Below are 14784 nucleotides of genomic sequence, written 5' to 3' on the forward strand. Positions count from 1 at the left end.
ACCACATTCCCAGTGGGAGGATCGGGGATCCTTTGCACGCCTGTGAGTACAGAAAGGAGGAGACATTTCCCCCCCCCCATATTATGTCAAGGATGCGAAATATTTGCTTCCCGCGTGTCTGTGAGAAGAGGGATTTTTTCCTGCCTGACCCTTCCACGGCTGAGGGATCCAATGTGGGGTGGAGGAGGGGCTCAGCCGAGCGGACCTGGGCCCCCATTGCAATTCCGAGGAGGAAGCCGTGGAATCCGAATGGGAAAAGGCAAGGAGGGGAACGGGGGAGACCTGGTTCATCTGGCAGGCAAAGGACAGCCACCAGCCCGGCTCCTCCTGCCAATGTTCCCAAGTGGCCGGAATGAAAAGAGGACGGGGTCAAATGAGTGAATGAACCAAACCGAGGCTGGAAGAAGCCCGAAGTCTCTCGGCTGCACCTGCCAGGCAAGGGGGCAGCTCCACAGCCGGAGCTTGGATGCCAGTCCTCCCTTGGCAAGGGCAGATTGTGGCAAGCGAGCGTGTGCAGAGGGCTCAGAGTTAGAAGCAAGCGTGAGGACAAGAAAGACTCCGTTACACACTGAGATGGCTGCCCCCAAGCCCAGAAATCGCCCCTGAACCTCCTCGGGGGCCCCTTTCCTCCTCTCTTCTTGGGGGATCCAGGAGTCTCCCTGGGATTGGGGGGCAGCCCCCCTTTGCTGGGAGGCTCCAGGCAGGGCTGGGCAGCCCCCTCTGGCCGGCTCTCTGCTGCAGTCTGGCACCAGGCTGGGGCTGCCCCGGGGCCCCTCGGCCCTTCTCCTCCCTGGAAGTGGGGCAGCGCGCTGGCCCAAATTTGGCAGGCAGCCTATTCCCATCACCAAGGGAACATGGCCGCCTTGTTCCTTCGCATCTGCAACCTGGGAAACGCAGAGGCTGCAGGCTGGCTGGGTAAATGGGGGGGAGGAAGAGAGAGAGAGAGAGAGAGAGGAAAGAATGCCTTGGGAGGGGGGGGCTGGTCCCTCCACCACCCCCCTTCCCAAGCTGTGTAAATAAATGCTGCTGTGAAAGAGCGCCAAGTCCACCGCAGGGAAGGGGCCTGAGAGACCCATCTCCACAGGCTCTTTGGCATCCGTGTGTGTGTGTGTGTGTGTGTGTGTGTGTGTGTGCCTCTCTGTTTGTGTGTGCTTGTGAGAGAGAGCAGCTCCCTCCTTCTCCAAAGAACAAACTGAGTTTCCTCTCCAAAGACACACTCTACGGGGCGGAGGGGGGGGCGCTCTGGCCTTCTGCTGGGCCCGGGGCCTCCCCCCAAGCCAATCTGGGTGCTAACCATGACCCTGCAGGGGGCCCGATTCTGAGGGGCCACCCATGGGAGCAGCAGGACTCCTCAGGCCTGGGCAAGACTCAAGTCAGGCAACTTCTCATCTTACCTTCCTCACAGGGTTGTTGTGAAAGAGAGAGGCGTTAAAAGAACCTTAGTACATAGGTCTCCATTTGCGGGTCTGATTTTAAGACCGGTCAGTGGGCCAGTCTTAAGCCAAAACGCCGAGGGGTCTGGGAGAGAGATGGAGCGCTTCGTCCCCTCTAGTCCACTCTCTCTCTGGATACTTTTGGGGAGCCAGCAGGGCTAGAGGCCTTGTGGCTACTTTACTATTTGCTGCCCAGCTGGTGGCCACAGTGACACCTTGAGGCTGTGAGTTCCACAGCCAAATGTTCCGCCAGCAGTTCCTATTAGCGCAGATGACTGGGTCCCCTTCGTCCCTTCTTCGGCCGCCACCCGCTCTGATATATTTAGGGTACTCCTGGATTTCTGAGTATGTTGGCCGGGGTCCCCCGTTCCTCCAGGAGAACAGCTGCCCTTACCGTGGCGTTTGGCGCCCCCCCCCGGGGGCCGCGGGACCCGCTGCACCGCCCAGAAGAGCTCCTCTGCACCGGGCATCGCGCGGAGCTACGGGCTGCCCCCCGCCCCACCTCGCCGCCTCATTCCGGAGTCCACCGTCCGCCCTGGCCGTTTACACCGGCGTGGGGGGAAGGCGAGCGACTATCGCCCTACGAGTACGAGGTTCCCGGGCACGCACAGACCGCCCGTGCCTGGGCTCTCCGGACAGCTCCGGGCGCGCGCCCCGCTCTTCGCTGGCGGGCGCGCGGCGGAGGCGGAGGCGTGGCTAGTCAGCGGAGGCCGGCTTCTCCTGGGCTCGGACGGGCTGAGCGAGCCGCCACCCCCGGCAAGAACCGTTGCGGCTCGGATCCCGGCCACTCGGAGAGGGCACGGCAGGGCGGTGCCGCCTGGCGGGTCCCGCCGCCTCCCCGGCCACTCATGGAGGGTCCCGCGCGGGCGTTGAGCCGCCGCCGCCGCCTCCTCCTCCTCTGCTTTCTCCTCCTGCCGCTGGCCGGTACGTGGAAGGGCTGGTCGGGGCGCCGGGTGCGCGCGGGCAGGCGGGCGCGTGCTGGGTTTGGTCGCGGCCGGCCGCAGCGGCGGGAAGGGCGGGCTGGTTGGCGGACCGTGCAGGGCTGGAGACGAAAGCCGGCCTTGGCTTGCTCTCCTGCAGCTGGGCCGGGGCGGGCGGGCCGGGGCATTCCGCCTCCCCTCCCGGCCTCGGAATGGCGCGGCGATTTTCCGTGCCCTGCGGAGCGTTGCAGGCTTGGAGGGCTCGGCGTCTGAATCTGGTCCCGGGCGAGGAGCCCGGCCTACGCGAGGCGCCTGGGAAGGCAGGGGGAACACGAGCCTCGCCCAGCTGAGATCCGGCGCTTTTGAGGGCTGCCACGGGGCGGTCAGATGGGCGCCCCCCTCGCCGCCAGGATCGGCTGACCCCCTTCCTCCCACAGGCCTTCCTGCCGCCCAGGAGTCCTCGGTGCAGGCAGGCATTCAGGCTCGCCTTGGTCTCCTGGGGGTGGGGTGGGGGGTTCTTGGCTGGCCAGATCCGGGCTGAGCCTTCCGGTTATTTTCGGGGCGGGGGGGGGCTCTCTTGTAAAAGTCCTGCAAAAGTCCACAGAGCCAGGATGGTCTTCCTGAAGCTTTCCCGTGTTCTGGATGAGGCCTCCCAGCCTGCAGAGCCTGCAAATAATTTCCATGGCACTTTCCAGGTTGCTGTGCAGTTTGCCAAGCCCCTCTCCTGCCCCCTTCCAGCCGGGCCCTTGGAAGGGCCCCAGGGTGGTGGAATGGGCACTGTCCTCAGTCGGAGCCCCTTCCTCAGCCAAGGCTCTCGGCTTCCTTTGCTCTGCTCCTCTGTCGCTCGGATCGGAGCCACGGAGCTGTTGGCTAACCTGCCTTCGTTGCCTGCCCAGCCCTCGGCGGCGCCAGGAAGGTCCAGATGCCTCCGGGGCCCTTGTACCGCGTGGAAGGCACGACCCTCGCCATTCCCTGCAGCGTCTCTGAGTTCGAGGGTCCTTCTCTGCAGCAGTTTGAGTGGTTTCTGTATCGCCCGTCGGCTCCCGACATCTCCATTGGCATGGTCAGCACGCGAGACCCCAGCTTCCCTTATGCCGTTTTTGGGGCCCGAGTGCAGGCTGGCAACGTCTCCATCGTGCGCGTTCGGGGCGATGCTGTGGAACTGCGTGTGAGGACGGTCCGGATGGAGGACACAGGGGTCTACGAGTGCTACACGCCCACCACGGATTCCAAATACCAGGGCACCTATAGTGCCAAGGTGGAGGTCAGAGGTGTGTCCACTGGATGCCACCTGGGGCGAGACCTGCCCGGCTGCCTGGGTCCTGACCGGGCCGGTTCAGCACAGCCGGGGGGGGGGAGGAATGAGCAGCGCTGCTTCCTGCACAGCTGGCAGGGTGCAAGCTGCGTGGGGCGGGGCCCAGCCCCCAGGAACTGGCTGCGGAGTGGCTGCGCAGCTCACCCCGGGGTTTGAGAAGAGGGGGAACCCCTGGCTGCTCTGGCTCATCTTCCAGGGGAATGGTGGGAAGGGGCTCCCACTCCTGGCTCAGGGAACTGACAGCGTCCCTTTCCTTCTGCTCCCCCCCCCCAGTTATCCCTGACCAGCTCTCTGTCTCCGCTGCCCCTGTCCAGGGCCGGGGGGGCAAATCTGCTCCCCCTCCCCAGATGGTGCTTCTGGAGAGCCAGGACCTGCTGCTCACCTGCTCCGTGGCCAGCGGGACCCAGCAGCACACCCACCTCTCAGCCACCTTTGCAGTCTCCGCGCCCGGAAGCCCTCGGCTGCAGCAAGAGGTGATTGGGTTGCAGAGGGACTTAGCCCTGGAGGCCGCCGGGCGTTTTGCCCCACGGCGCTCGGCCGGGGAGCTCTCCCTGCTCAAGCTGGGCGACCGGCGGTACCAGATGGCACTGGGACGACTTAGGCCAGAGGACTCCGGGACCTATCACTGCACAGCCGGGGAGTGGATCCAGGATCCCGACGGCAGCTGGCAGCAGATCACTGAGAAGCGGGTAGCGCTGGCTGATGTCTCGGTTCAAAGCATAGGTGGGTTTGCTCCTCCCCAAACACCCCTTTATATCTTGGGGGGGGCTCATGGAACCCCGTTCCTCATTTCCCAAGGGGGCACTGTGTCTCTCCCAAGGGATCTGCTGGGCGTCCCCCATAATCTCGTCTCTCAGAGTTGGCGCCAGCCTTCTCCATCCTGGCAGCGTCTCTCCCTTCGCTCCGCTCTGCCATCCTGCTCCAGGGGGACCATGGTGGGGGGGTGATCAGTGGGGTGCGGCGCATGTGGGATCGCCACAGGCAGGGAGGGGCCTGTGACCCCCCTTTTTTCCTGTGCTTGGCTTCCAGCGAGCCAGCTCTCGGTGTCTGCCGGTCCCCCCAGAGTCCTGCTCAGCCCCCGAGATTCCCTGGAGCTCTTCTGCAACATCTCTGGAGGCCCCGTCCTCCTCTTGCCCCATGTTGCCTGGGCGGTGAGCTGGGAGATGAGGAAGGAGGCTGCCAGGCAGGGGCATCTCATCGCCCGACTGGAGGCCAGCGGAGGACTTGTCCTGGGCCAGAACTACGCCAGCCGCGACGTGGGCACAAGGCATGTCTCCCTGCAGAAGCTGGCCTCCCTGCTGGGCACTTTCCTGCTGCGTATCGAGTCGGCCCAGCCAGCAGACGTGGGCTCATACCGCTGCGAGGTTCAGGCCTTCTCACGGTCTCCGAGTGCAGAGTTGCGCCAGTTGGCCACCCTGAGCTCCGAGGCGGTCATCGTGCAGATCAAGTCCCAAGGTAGCCCTTTCTCCCCCCCCCCCCCGCAGAGGTAGCCTGGTTTCCTCCTTGGGCCACATAGCCTTTGGGGCCCTCGTCCATCCCTCTAAAGGCGGCTTCCACTGCCAGTCCGGCTAAGCTAATTTCCCAAGGAGTCCGCAAAGGTCCTAGGTTTGATGCAGTGGGTGAGCCATTCTGACTTTCTCTTTGGCTGGGATCTACAGAGATCAAATTCTCCTGGAGGCTGTAGAGCCTCTGGAATTTGGCAAAGACCTAAATAACTCCACAGTAATTAACCATAATTCGAGTCCATCAATCAGAAAAGAAAGACGGATCATAATAATAACCTGCTGAATTTCAGGGGCCTCTGTGGGCTGCTGTTCCCTGGCTTGATATCGTTGCTGTTTGGGCCTTGCGGCTCCTCAAAAGGATTTTAGACACTGTTGCCAAGGAAGAGACCCCCCCCACTTCACTCACCACAACTTAGGGGTGGGCTCAAAGGGCATTTAATTTGCGGGGCTTACCATGCGCTTGTCTCGGCCCCTGCATTTTGCCCCATGCTTCTTGTATTTCCCGAAGCTTCTTCAGCCTGTAGGACCACCCTTTCAGCTGATTTTTAAAAATGGGTGGCAAAAAGGGGCCTTTTCCTGCTTTGATTAAGAGAAGACAGAAACAGTCCCTACAGGCCATTCATCTTCCCAGTGCTGCCTGCCATCCCATAATTACACGCACGATAATTAGTGCCATTAATCTCTTAAATCTGCCTCTAGAGGAAGGAGCCCCTCTTTCCCGGCTGAAATTCTTAGCGATGCTGAGCTCTTGCACCACTGGGAGGGTGGGAAGGGCTCTTGCCCCCTTCTCAGGCTGCCCCCTTCTCCCCACAGCAGTGGTACTGGGGGCCGTTGCATGGCTGCCCTTCCCCACCTACCGCGGTGGCACAGCCGACATCCGGTGCAACATCTCGGTGGAATCGGCTCAGGAACTCCACCTGGCCCTCAGCTGGTGGGCGGAGCTACCACAGCCGGGCTCCACTCCGCTTGGGGTCATCTTGGCCTCCGTGGACCGCGAGGGGGTGGCCCAGCTGGAGAAGCGGCCGTCTGCTGGGGCACTGAGCGTGGATAAAGTGGGGCCACAGAGCCACCGGCTGCGCCTGCACGCGATCCAGCCGTCCGACGAAGGGCGCTACTACTGCGCTGTGACCGCCTGGGTGCACTCTCCTGACCACAGCTGGTATCAGGCCGCTTCAGCAAAGTCCAACATGGTCACTGTCTACCCGTATCCGCTTGGTGAGTAGAGCCCAGACCAATGATGGCGAACCTTTTAGAGATCGAGTGCCCAAACTGCGACCCAAAACCCACTTATGTATTGTGGGGTGCCAGGTGGGCGTGCCTCATTGGGTGGGCGTGGCCCATTGGGAGGGTGTGGCTGCGGTGGTCATGGCAGAATAGGCGGGACGAAAAAGTTCAATTAATTCCAACTTTGCGAGACTTTTTCTCGTGAGAAGTTGAAATTGATCGATTGATAGAACCTTTTTTTTTGGGGGGGGGAACACAGCTGCGGAGGCCTAAAGCAAAAAGGTTTTATAAAACTCAGCTGAAGGCCTAGGACTGGGGCGATGGCATACATGCCCACAGAGAGGGCTCTGCATGCAACCTGTGGCATGCGTCCCATAAATTCGCCACCATGGACTTTGGGTTATCTATATTTCCTGGGAAAATACCTGGGAAAATCCCATCGGAGGAAAATTCTACTTAGCGTTAGGGTTAGGTCACCATGAACTCATAGAGCAAAATGGACATCACCAACAAACTCGGAGCTCTTGGGTATGGTTAGGAGGGCGCTTACTTTTCTAGGCTGCCCCATCTATGTTTCCTGGTAAAATACATGGGAAAATCCCATCGGAGGAAAATTCCACTTAGCGTTAGGGTTAGGTAACCATGAACTCATAGAGCAAAATGGACATTGGCATTTTTTTTGCACATGGTGGCAGAGGTGTAAAGCGAAAAGGTTTTATGAAACCCAGCTCAAGGCCTAGGACTGGGGTGATGGCGTGCATGCCAACAGAGAGAGCTCTTCGTGCCACCTGTTGCACGCATGCCACGGGCCTAGACCATTTTGGGCCCGAGTCTTGCCCTGCTTGGGCCTTCCTGCCAGGGCTCCACTTCCTCTTCCCCTCCCCTGCCTTTGACCCTGAGGGCTGACGCCCCTTCTCCCCTCGCTTCCTCAGCCATGGACACCCTCCTCGTCCCTCTGGCAGTCGGCATCTCCAGCGCCATCCTCATGGGGGTCTCCATCCTCGTCTCGGTCACCTGCTGCTTCATGGCGAGGCTGCGCAAGAGGTGAACACTGACCAGCCGGGGCGGACATAGGTGAGCAGACCTCCATTGGCGGGGGGGTCCCAAGAAGAGGGGCTCCATTAGTTGTGGCAGGGCCACCTGCAGAGTGTTGGGGTGAGGTGAGCGGGCAGCCCCAAGAAGAGGGGTGCGTCAAAAGGAGCCCCGACTGAAGGGCTAAAGCGAACTCGTTTCGTGGCTTCCGAAGACGGTGCCAGGGATGTTGCCAGAGGCTGCTTTCCGGGGGGTGCAAGGAATTAGCCTAATTTAGGAGAGTCTCAGCCAGTTGCCGAACCTCTTCTCTTCCCCCTAAGAGGCAGCTGGTATTTTAGGCCAATCTGTTTGACCCGTGTCTTCTTTCTGTATTTCATTTGCAGTCCTGCCAGTCAACAAGATGGCTTCTTCTCAGCCAAATCTCTCTGCCCTGTGCTCATTTTCAATTTGCTTGAGGGCCAGGGGAGATGGACTTTCCTTCATCCCCCTCCCCTCCATTAGCAGACCCCTCCTGCTGCTCTGTTGTGTCCTCTTAACAACAATGGGAGCTGCTTCCTGCTCATCAAGGCAGATGTGTCTTCTTGTTCCATCTCTTTGGGCTCTGGCGGAGCAAGGCTGTGTCCTCAGCACTTCGGAAGGGCTGCTACAAAAGGAGGCGCACTTGAGCCAGGGAGGAGCCCCTGTGTGTCCGGGGTGCAGCTTTTCTCTCTATCCTCTTGGAGGCTTTTGGGAGCTCTCTACTCCTCCCCCCTCCCCCAGGGGGGGAAGACAACCGGAAGGAGTCGGCCTCCTCCCAGAGAAGCTGAGGACATGAGATGGATGGCTGTCCTGGAGACCCACCGGGAGCCCCAGAGCAGTGGGCAGCCATCTTCCAACACCCGGATTGTGTCAAAGGAAGCCCTTTTGAGGGATCAGGGGGACCATTCCACCCCACGCCCACCCTCCTGAGGATCTCAGCCTCCCCCTCCCCTGGCGTTGGTTTCCTGGTGCAGAAACTGCTGCCGGAGTCCCTGACAGGCACAGGGAGACGCCGCAGCAACAGGCTGCAATCCAACAGGGGAGCCGGGCACCATGGAGGCCGCCCAGCAGAGGAGCCCGGCAGCCGAGCGGTCAATGTCTGCCGAGCGGTCAATGTCTGCCTTTCGGCTTTCGAAGAAGAGCAGCTCTGTGTCCACCAGCCAGGGGGGCTTTGTTTCTGTCCCCAGCACTCGGTACCAGCAGGCACTTCTGGGCCTCTCTAGGAAACCAGCGGTGCCATCAAGGGAAGCAAGTCATTTTTGTGTCATTTGTGTTGTGTGTGCATGCAAGGGGGAGACCCTGACTTGGCTCCCCTTCCAAATTCCGTTGCCAGCAGGAAACGCCAGGCTGTGGCCACAGCTCAGTGCCTACCCGGAGAGAGCAGCTTTGGGTTCCTGGCATCCCACCGGGCATCTTCTGCACTTGTACTTACTTCTGCGCTTCGCTGCCTGGCTCGGAGGGAAGAGGGTGAGACCTGCCCAGCCAGGAGCACCTGATGGTGCTGAAATTCATACTGGGGCCCTCCCAGTGCACGGAGGGGAGAAGCCCTCAAACTTGAAAATAATGTTCACGGGGCCAAATGGGACTTTAATAAAAATGTGAACCACAGAGTTTTTTAATTCCATTTATATCCCGCCCTTCTTCGAAGACTCAGGGCGGCTTACAAGCTTAGCAGTAGCCTTCATTCTAGAGTCACTTCCTGGAGGTGTCAAGTTTTCTGAAGCCCCAAAAGCAAGAGGCACAAGATCTAGCAGAGCAGGGAAAGGCGGCAGCTTCTAAACGGGCTGGCTGGGAACTATGGAAGTTGCAGTTCCTGGGCATCAAGAGGGCGCTGGGGGAAAAACTGCTGAACAGTATCTGAAGGGGCAGTCTGGTTCCCCCAAAGGAGAAGTGAGGTGGACTCTGGGCGGCCTTTTGCTCACAGAGGCGCCTAGCATGAGGGAGTTGTTCGGACCCTCCAGGCCTAGAATCGCCTTGCAAGGGCTTTGGGGCCCGGGGGGGGCCAGCCCCAAACTTTGGTCCCATCATGGCTCTCTGGCCTGACCTCTCTTGCTGTGGGGCTCCCTGGGAGGAGCTGCACTACCCTTCCCTAGCCAGGGCAGGGCAGCAAAGCAGTTGTGAAGGCTTCTCAAAATGCTTCTCTCTCACACACAAACACACACACAGTGCATTTTCCAGCATAAACTCTCCTGTAAACCATCTTCCTTTGCCAAAGAAGGTCAGTTTCCAAAAAGATCTGCCTACTTTGGAGCATAAAACACTGCGGGAGGAAAAGAGATGAGCGCCGTTCGCTCCATGCGCTGGGGAGGCATTTCTCCCCCTCCCCCCAATCCGCCACAGGCGCGAGGAAGCCAGGTCACCTCCACTGCTTTGGGCTCCTGGAGGAAAAAAAGGGATAAAGACCCCTTTAAGGTCTTCAGGATCTGAGGAATCCCGAGTGTGATGGTTGCTAACAATTTGAAAGTAAAATGAATTCCAGGTGTCATCGGCTGCACTGAGGCTTCAAGGTACAACGGGAGCCCTAAAATGTTCGATAGCCTTTCTGTGTTTTCTGCACTCTAAAACCTATTCTGGATGACCCTATTTGGGCTTTCATATGCAAATATATGCAGACACACAATTCCTTGACTACACAACTCATCTGGTAAGGTTTATTTCAAAATATGGAATGTCAATATAGTCCATATGATAGATCAAGCTTCCCCCACCCTCTTTTCTTCTCCTGTGGGGGAAACAGCCAGCCATGCCGGGTCTGCTGGGTGAAGAAACTTGCTAATCAAAGCAGCTTTGTGCTGGGGTCACATCTCTCCCTGCATCCCCCCCCCCCGGGTCTCTGGGGTCTTTGGCATGCCCAAAACGAACTCTGCAGTGTTTTTTTAAAAAAGTTGCCTTGTGCAAAAAAGTGCCTGCTTTGAAACAGCATAGTCTGCTGGGGGGCCGGGGGAGCTGAGCAGGTGTGGGGGGCAAGGAGAGCAGCCAGAGTATTCATGGTCCTCACCTGTGGTCTTCACTGCCTCCTTGTTCATGCAGCCACCTCTTCACACCTTCCCTGGTCAGCCCCCAGTTGCCCCCAGGCTGCTCGTTTGTCGCACTGTGAGTCTCCTCACCCATCTGAGCTCGGGAAGCTAAGTAGGGTCAGGTCTGGCTAGGACTTGCATGGGAGACCCCCTGGACTCAGGGCTCAGCTAGGAAGCCCAGGAATCAGGAAAGGCCAAAGCCTCCTTGGTCTCACTGCTGAGAAAGCCACATGGGCACATCTGTGGGGAACCACTGCCGTCCAAGGGCCTCGTCTTTCCTAGCAGTGGGTCTGGACCCCCATTGAATATGGTTTCCAGTTCCACGTTGCCTCCCGATGGCTCCAGTTGCCGCCTTCCCTGCACGCGGGCACTTTCAAGAACAGCTGCTCGGTTGCGTTTCTCTTTTGCGGTCTGTGCTGATAACCCCAAGGCCCAAACCAGCCGGAGGGCAGCTTCGCTTGCTCAGATGGCTCCTCTGCTCCCTCTGGCCACCTTGTGCCACCGCCCAGGCCTCCTGGCTCGCTCTGCCCGTCCGGAGGCCTGTTAGACCTTGGACTCACTCTCAGTGCTGGTGAGGTTCCCATTCCTCTCTTTGTCCCCCTTGTCCCCCTTCTCTGTCCCCTCCTCCACCTTCTCATCCAGCCGGCTGGGGATGGACCAGTACAGGTGGGCATCCATGCGAGCTGCAGCCTCCGCCATCTCCCGGGCGCTGCAGCTGGGGGTGGGCACCTCGAAGGTCTGGTGGAAGCTGTTGTAGTCCACCTCGTAAAATCCATCCTCCAAGGTGAGGACCGACATGAACCGATGTCCCCACAGGACCTCGTCCACCAGGTAGGAGCTCCGGGCTTGGCACGTCATCCCTGCAAGGGAATTGGGGACGCTGGGTAGGTGGGAGCAGGTCAAGAGCAGCATTGGCCTCTTCCATGAGCTACCAGTTAATCTATTAGTTTCTAAAGCACCTACCTAATCCTAATTTTGCTGTCCTGAATCCAGTGGGATGGACCCTTCTTCTCACACCCATCTGAGGCTGGGGGCTCTTCCCAAAGCTTTCTTGATGGAGGGTATGAATGTGCCACGGGTCACCCCAGGCACCTGGCTAGGACTGGCAGGGGGGGCAACCAAGCCAAAAACCCCTCACTTGAAAAGGGTACACCTGAGCTGAAGTTGCTTTCTATGGCCAGCTCTCCTCCCTTCCCCCTCCAGCCCCTCTTTTGGCAGTGTCCCCAGCAGGGATCCCAGGGACCCCACAGCCCCCACCCACCCACCGTACCTGTGGCCTCCACCATCCCTTCCAGGATGACCACGACCTCAAACTCCTCCTTCCGCAGCTGCTCCTTGGACACCTCCCAGAAGGGGCTGTGCTCGTTGATCTCGTGGCTGATGATCAGCGGGGAGACCAGGAAGAGGCGGTCATCGCCTGTCTCGAACCCCACGCTGAGGTCCGTCTGGTTGAGGGGGATGAACTCCCCTTCTTGGGTCTGCTTGGACTTGATCAGCTTGGCCCTGATGGAGGCCTCCACGATGTGGGAGTTGCGCAGGTCCCCCACCCTGAACATGAGGCAGAGGTGGTCATCCCGCAGCGAGATGACGGCGTGGGAGGAAAAGACCAGCGTCTCTGCCCGCTTGTTGGGCTGGGAGATCTTGACGAACATGCAGCCCACCATGAAGGCATTCACCATGGAGCCCAGGATGGCCTGGAGGAGGAGCAGCACGATGCCCTCGGGGCACTGGTCGGTGATGACCCGGTGCCCGTAGCCGATGGTGGTCTCGGTCTCGATGGAGAAGAGAAAGGCCGAGACGAAGCCATTGAGGTTGTTGACGCAGGGGGTCCAGGCGTCATCCCCCAGGTGGTCCAGGTCACCCCGGCAGTAGGCAATGAGCCACCAGATGAGGCCAAAGAAGAGCCAGGTGACCGCGTAGGCCAGGATGAAGACCAGCAGGCTGAAGCGCCACTTCAGGTCCACCAGCGTGGTGAAGATGTCAGTGAGATAGCGGTAGGTCTCTCGCACGTTCCCGTGCTGGACGTTGCACTTGCCATCCTTCTCCACGTAGCGCTGGCGCCCACGCTTCTTCTCGGCCTTCTCAGGGCCCTCGCCCAGGCGCCGCAAGGCCGCCGACTTAACCGGCTGTGAGGAAAGGGCTGCTTTGCCCTCAGAGATGGGGGTCTTGGGCAAAGCAGAGAAAGCTGAGTTGTCTTTGGCCATCGTAGTGCCGGGCGGCCTCCAGATCTGCAAGGAAACCCAGGCCAGAGCACAGAATGAGGAGGACGGCATGGGGAAAGCCCACAGACGGTGCAGAGAAAGAATCTCTCCGTGGCAAAACTGAGTTCTGGGGAGCAGACGTCTTAAAGCCCACAGCTGGGCTGGTTGGGGTGTGTGACAAGAGGGGTGGTGAGCCCTCTTTGTGGACACCCACCTGGGAAGCAGAGCCTGGATATTGGGCCATGTTCCCAGGAGGCTCCGCAGGGTGAACTTTGCCCTTGGAAACACACTGTCTGGGTCTGTGTAAAACACCGACCCCTCAGCTGACCATTTAAGTGTTCGCTTTGCACAATTGCAAGCAAACAGAACACACAGGCAGACCCCACCCTTTGCGTACACACAGTCCTTTTGTAATGTCCATCTTTGCTGAGGATTTCAAAATCTGCAAATGGTTTGGGAGTCCAGAGCAGAGGCAGAGCAAAGAGCAAATCCAGACAGCGACTAAGGGTCTCGGGGCGGGGAGGAGGCTTAAAATGTTTGCTCAGTCTGTTGTTCTCCAGGAGCTAGGCTAGGCTGCTCTGCTGCAGGGCCGTCCCTTGCCACCACAATTCCCACAAGGCAAGTAGGAGAAGGGACGGCGGAGGGCACCTCCAGCAGCCAAGAGAATACCCAGAGGGCCTTCCCCAATTAGCAGGCGGGCTATTTTTGAGCAGTGCCCACACTGTGAAACTGATCGATGTCGTGCCATTAAAATGAGCAAAGGTTCTCCTCTGTAAATATTCTCTGGGCTGTTTCCTTGGGAGGCCAGCGACCCTTGAGCCAGCTTGGAAGATTCAGGGGGAGAGAAAAAGAGAGAACTGGGCTGACAGGAAGAGATTTTGTCTCTCCTCCTTGAACTTGGCTTATCTAGAGACTCTGCTGGGTCACAGACTCTGGATGGGAGGAACAGCACCTGCTTTTAGACAAGCTTCTTGTGCAGGAAAAATGGCTGGTTTCATAAAGTGGAAACTGGGCAAACCCACGGAGGAGAAAGAGGGCAGTCCTGCTTTGATGGGGTGGAGCGGAGGGGGGGAGCCTGGGGAATGTTTTCAGCTTCTCCTCCTCCTCTTCAGGGACCTTGGAAGAGAACCTGCTTGGGAACTGCTGTGGGGACAAGGGCCTGTTCTCTGCCCTAGTCAGGTCCATTTCCCTTTTTCCTGGGCTGGAGGGGGGAGGATATTCATGAAGCCCTATTTATCTCCCCTTCTCCTCGAGGGCAGGGAATGAGTTGGCAGGTGTAAACTTGTTGAGTGACAGGCCTCCATGCCACATGTTCCGTCAGAGAAAGGGAACAGAAATGTGCTTTTGGGTAGAGGGAGGTTGGCGGCTCTTCAGGGTCCCCAACCTCAAGCCCACTGATCTTCCAGCCCTACTGGTCCCATCCCTGCCCTCGTGTGTCAGAAAAGAAGGCAGTGGTTAGCTGAGGCACCTTGTTCTCCCCCTGGAGGACAAAGGGCCTGGGTGGGGGTCCTACTGGCCACTGGGGGTCCCACACACTCAACCCTCGTGCCAGGAGCCCACAAAATGATCCCTCTGCTGAGCTGAGTCTGCAGGCATAGTCCCATCTGCAGGTCAAATCTCTCTGGCTCCGGAGGCGTCTCCTGAGTTTGAGTGAAATATCATTTATTTAGCCTAAGGATGTTCTTATTAGGAAATGAGATGAATAGCGATAACTATGTTGACATCCACATGGAAAAGAAAGCCTGGTAAAGTTCATAGACTGCAGGTTTTTCTCAAGCACAACCTTTGCTTTTCCTGTTCCTACTCCACAAGGCTGTTTTGCAAGCCCAACACACTTTAGGGGGAGTACACCAAATCCTACCCCCTACCCCAAATTTCACCAAACACGGCCTATCCAACAGGATTGCTATTCCAGTGAAGGACACACCAGAAGGTGCCAGACCTCAGCTGTCCCTGATTCCTGAAAAGAAGGCTCCATCGAATCGGGGGACCTCAGAAGCCCCCGGAACAGGAAGGACCGACATGCAAGCCCCCCGTTCGGGCAGAGCCGCCTCTCTGCCGGGGACCCCAGCCTCCCCTCCCCCTCCCCTACCGCGCCAGCAACGGGGGAGCTGTCCTC

The 14784-nt window shown here is 58.9% G+C and overlaps 2 protein-coding genes across 2 annotated transcripts; one reads left to right on the top strand and one right to left on the bottom strand.

Moving 5' to 3' along the window:
• The first annotated feature begins 2251 nt into the window (after positions 1-2251).
• On the top strand, positions 2252-7459 carry IGSF8 (immunoglobulin superfamily member 8). The gene is made up of 6 exons (XM_081340618.1): positions 2252-2357; positions 3250-3624; positions 3942-4391; positions 4698-5123; positions 5987-6388; positions 7330-7459. Exons 1-6 carry the CDS (start codon positions 2282-2284, stop codon positions 7443-7445), a joined length of 1845 nt encoding a protein of 614 aa, XP_081196744.1. The 5' UTR covers positions 2252-2281; the 3' UTR covers positions 7446-7459.
• Positions 7460-11007: 3548 nt separating this feature from the next.
• On the bottom strand, positions 11008-12668 carry KCNJ9 (potassium inwardly rectifying channel subfamily J member 9; the record flags this gene model as incomplete). The annotated part of the gene is made up of 2 exons (XM_081340691.1): positions 11008-11324; positions 11735-12668. 2 exons carry the CDS (start codon positions 12666-12668, stop codon positions 11008-11010), a joined length of 1251 nt encoding a protein of 416 aa, XP_081196817.1.
• Between the last annotated feature and the right edge of the window lie 2116 nt (positions 12669-14784).

This window comes from Vipera berus (assembly GCF_964194415.1).
Source record: "Vipera berus genome assembly, chromosome: 16".
Lineage (NCBI taxonomy): Eukaryota > Metazoa > Chordata > Lepidosauria > Squamata > Viperidae > Vipera > Vipera berus.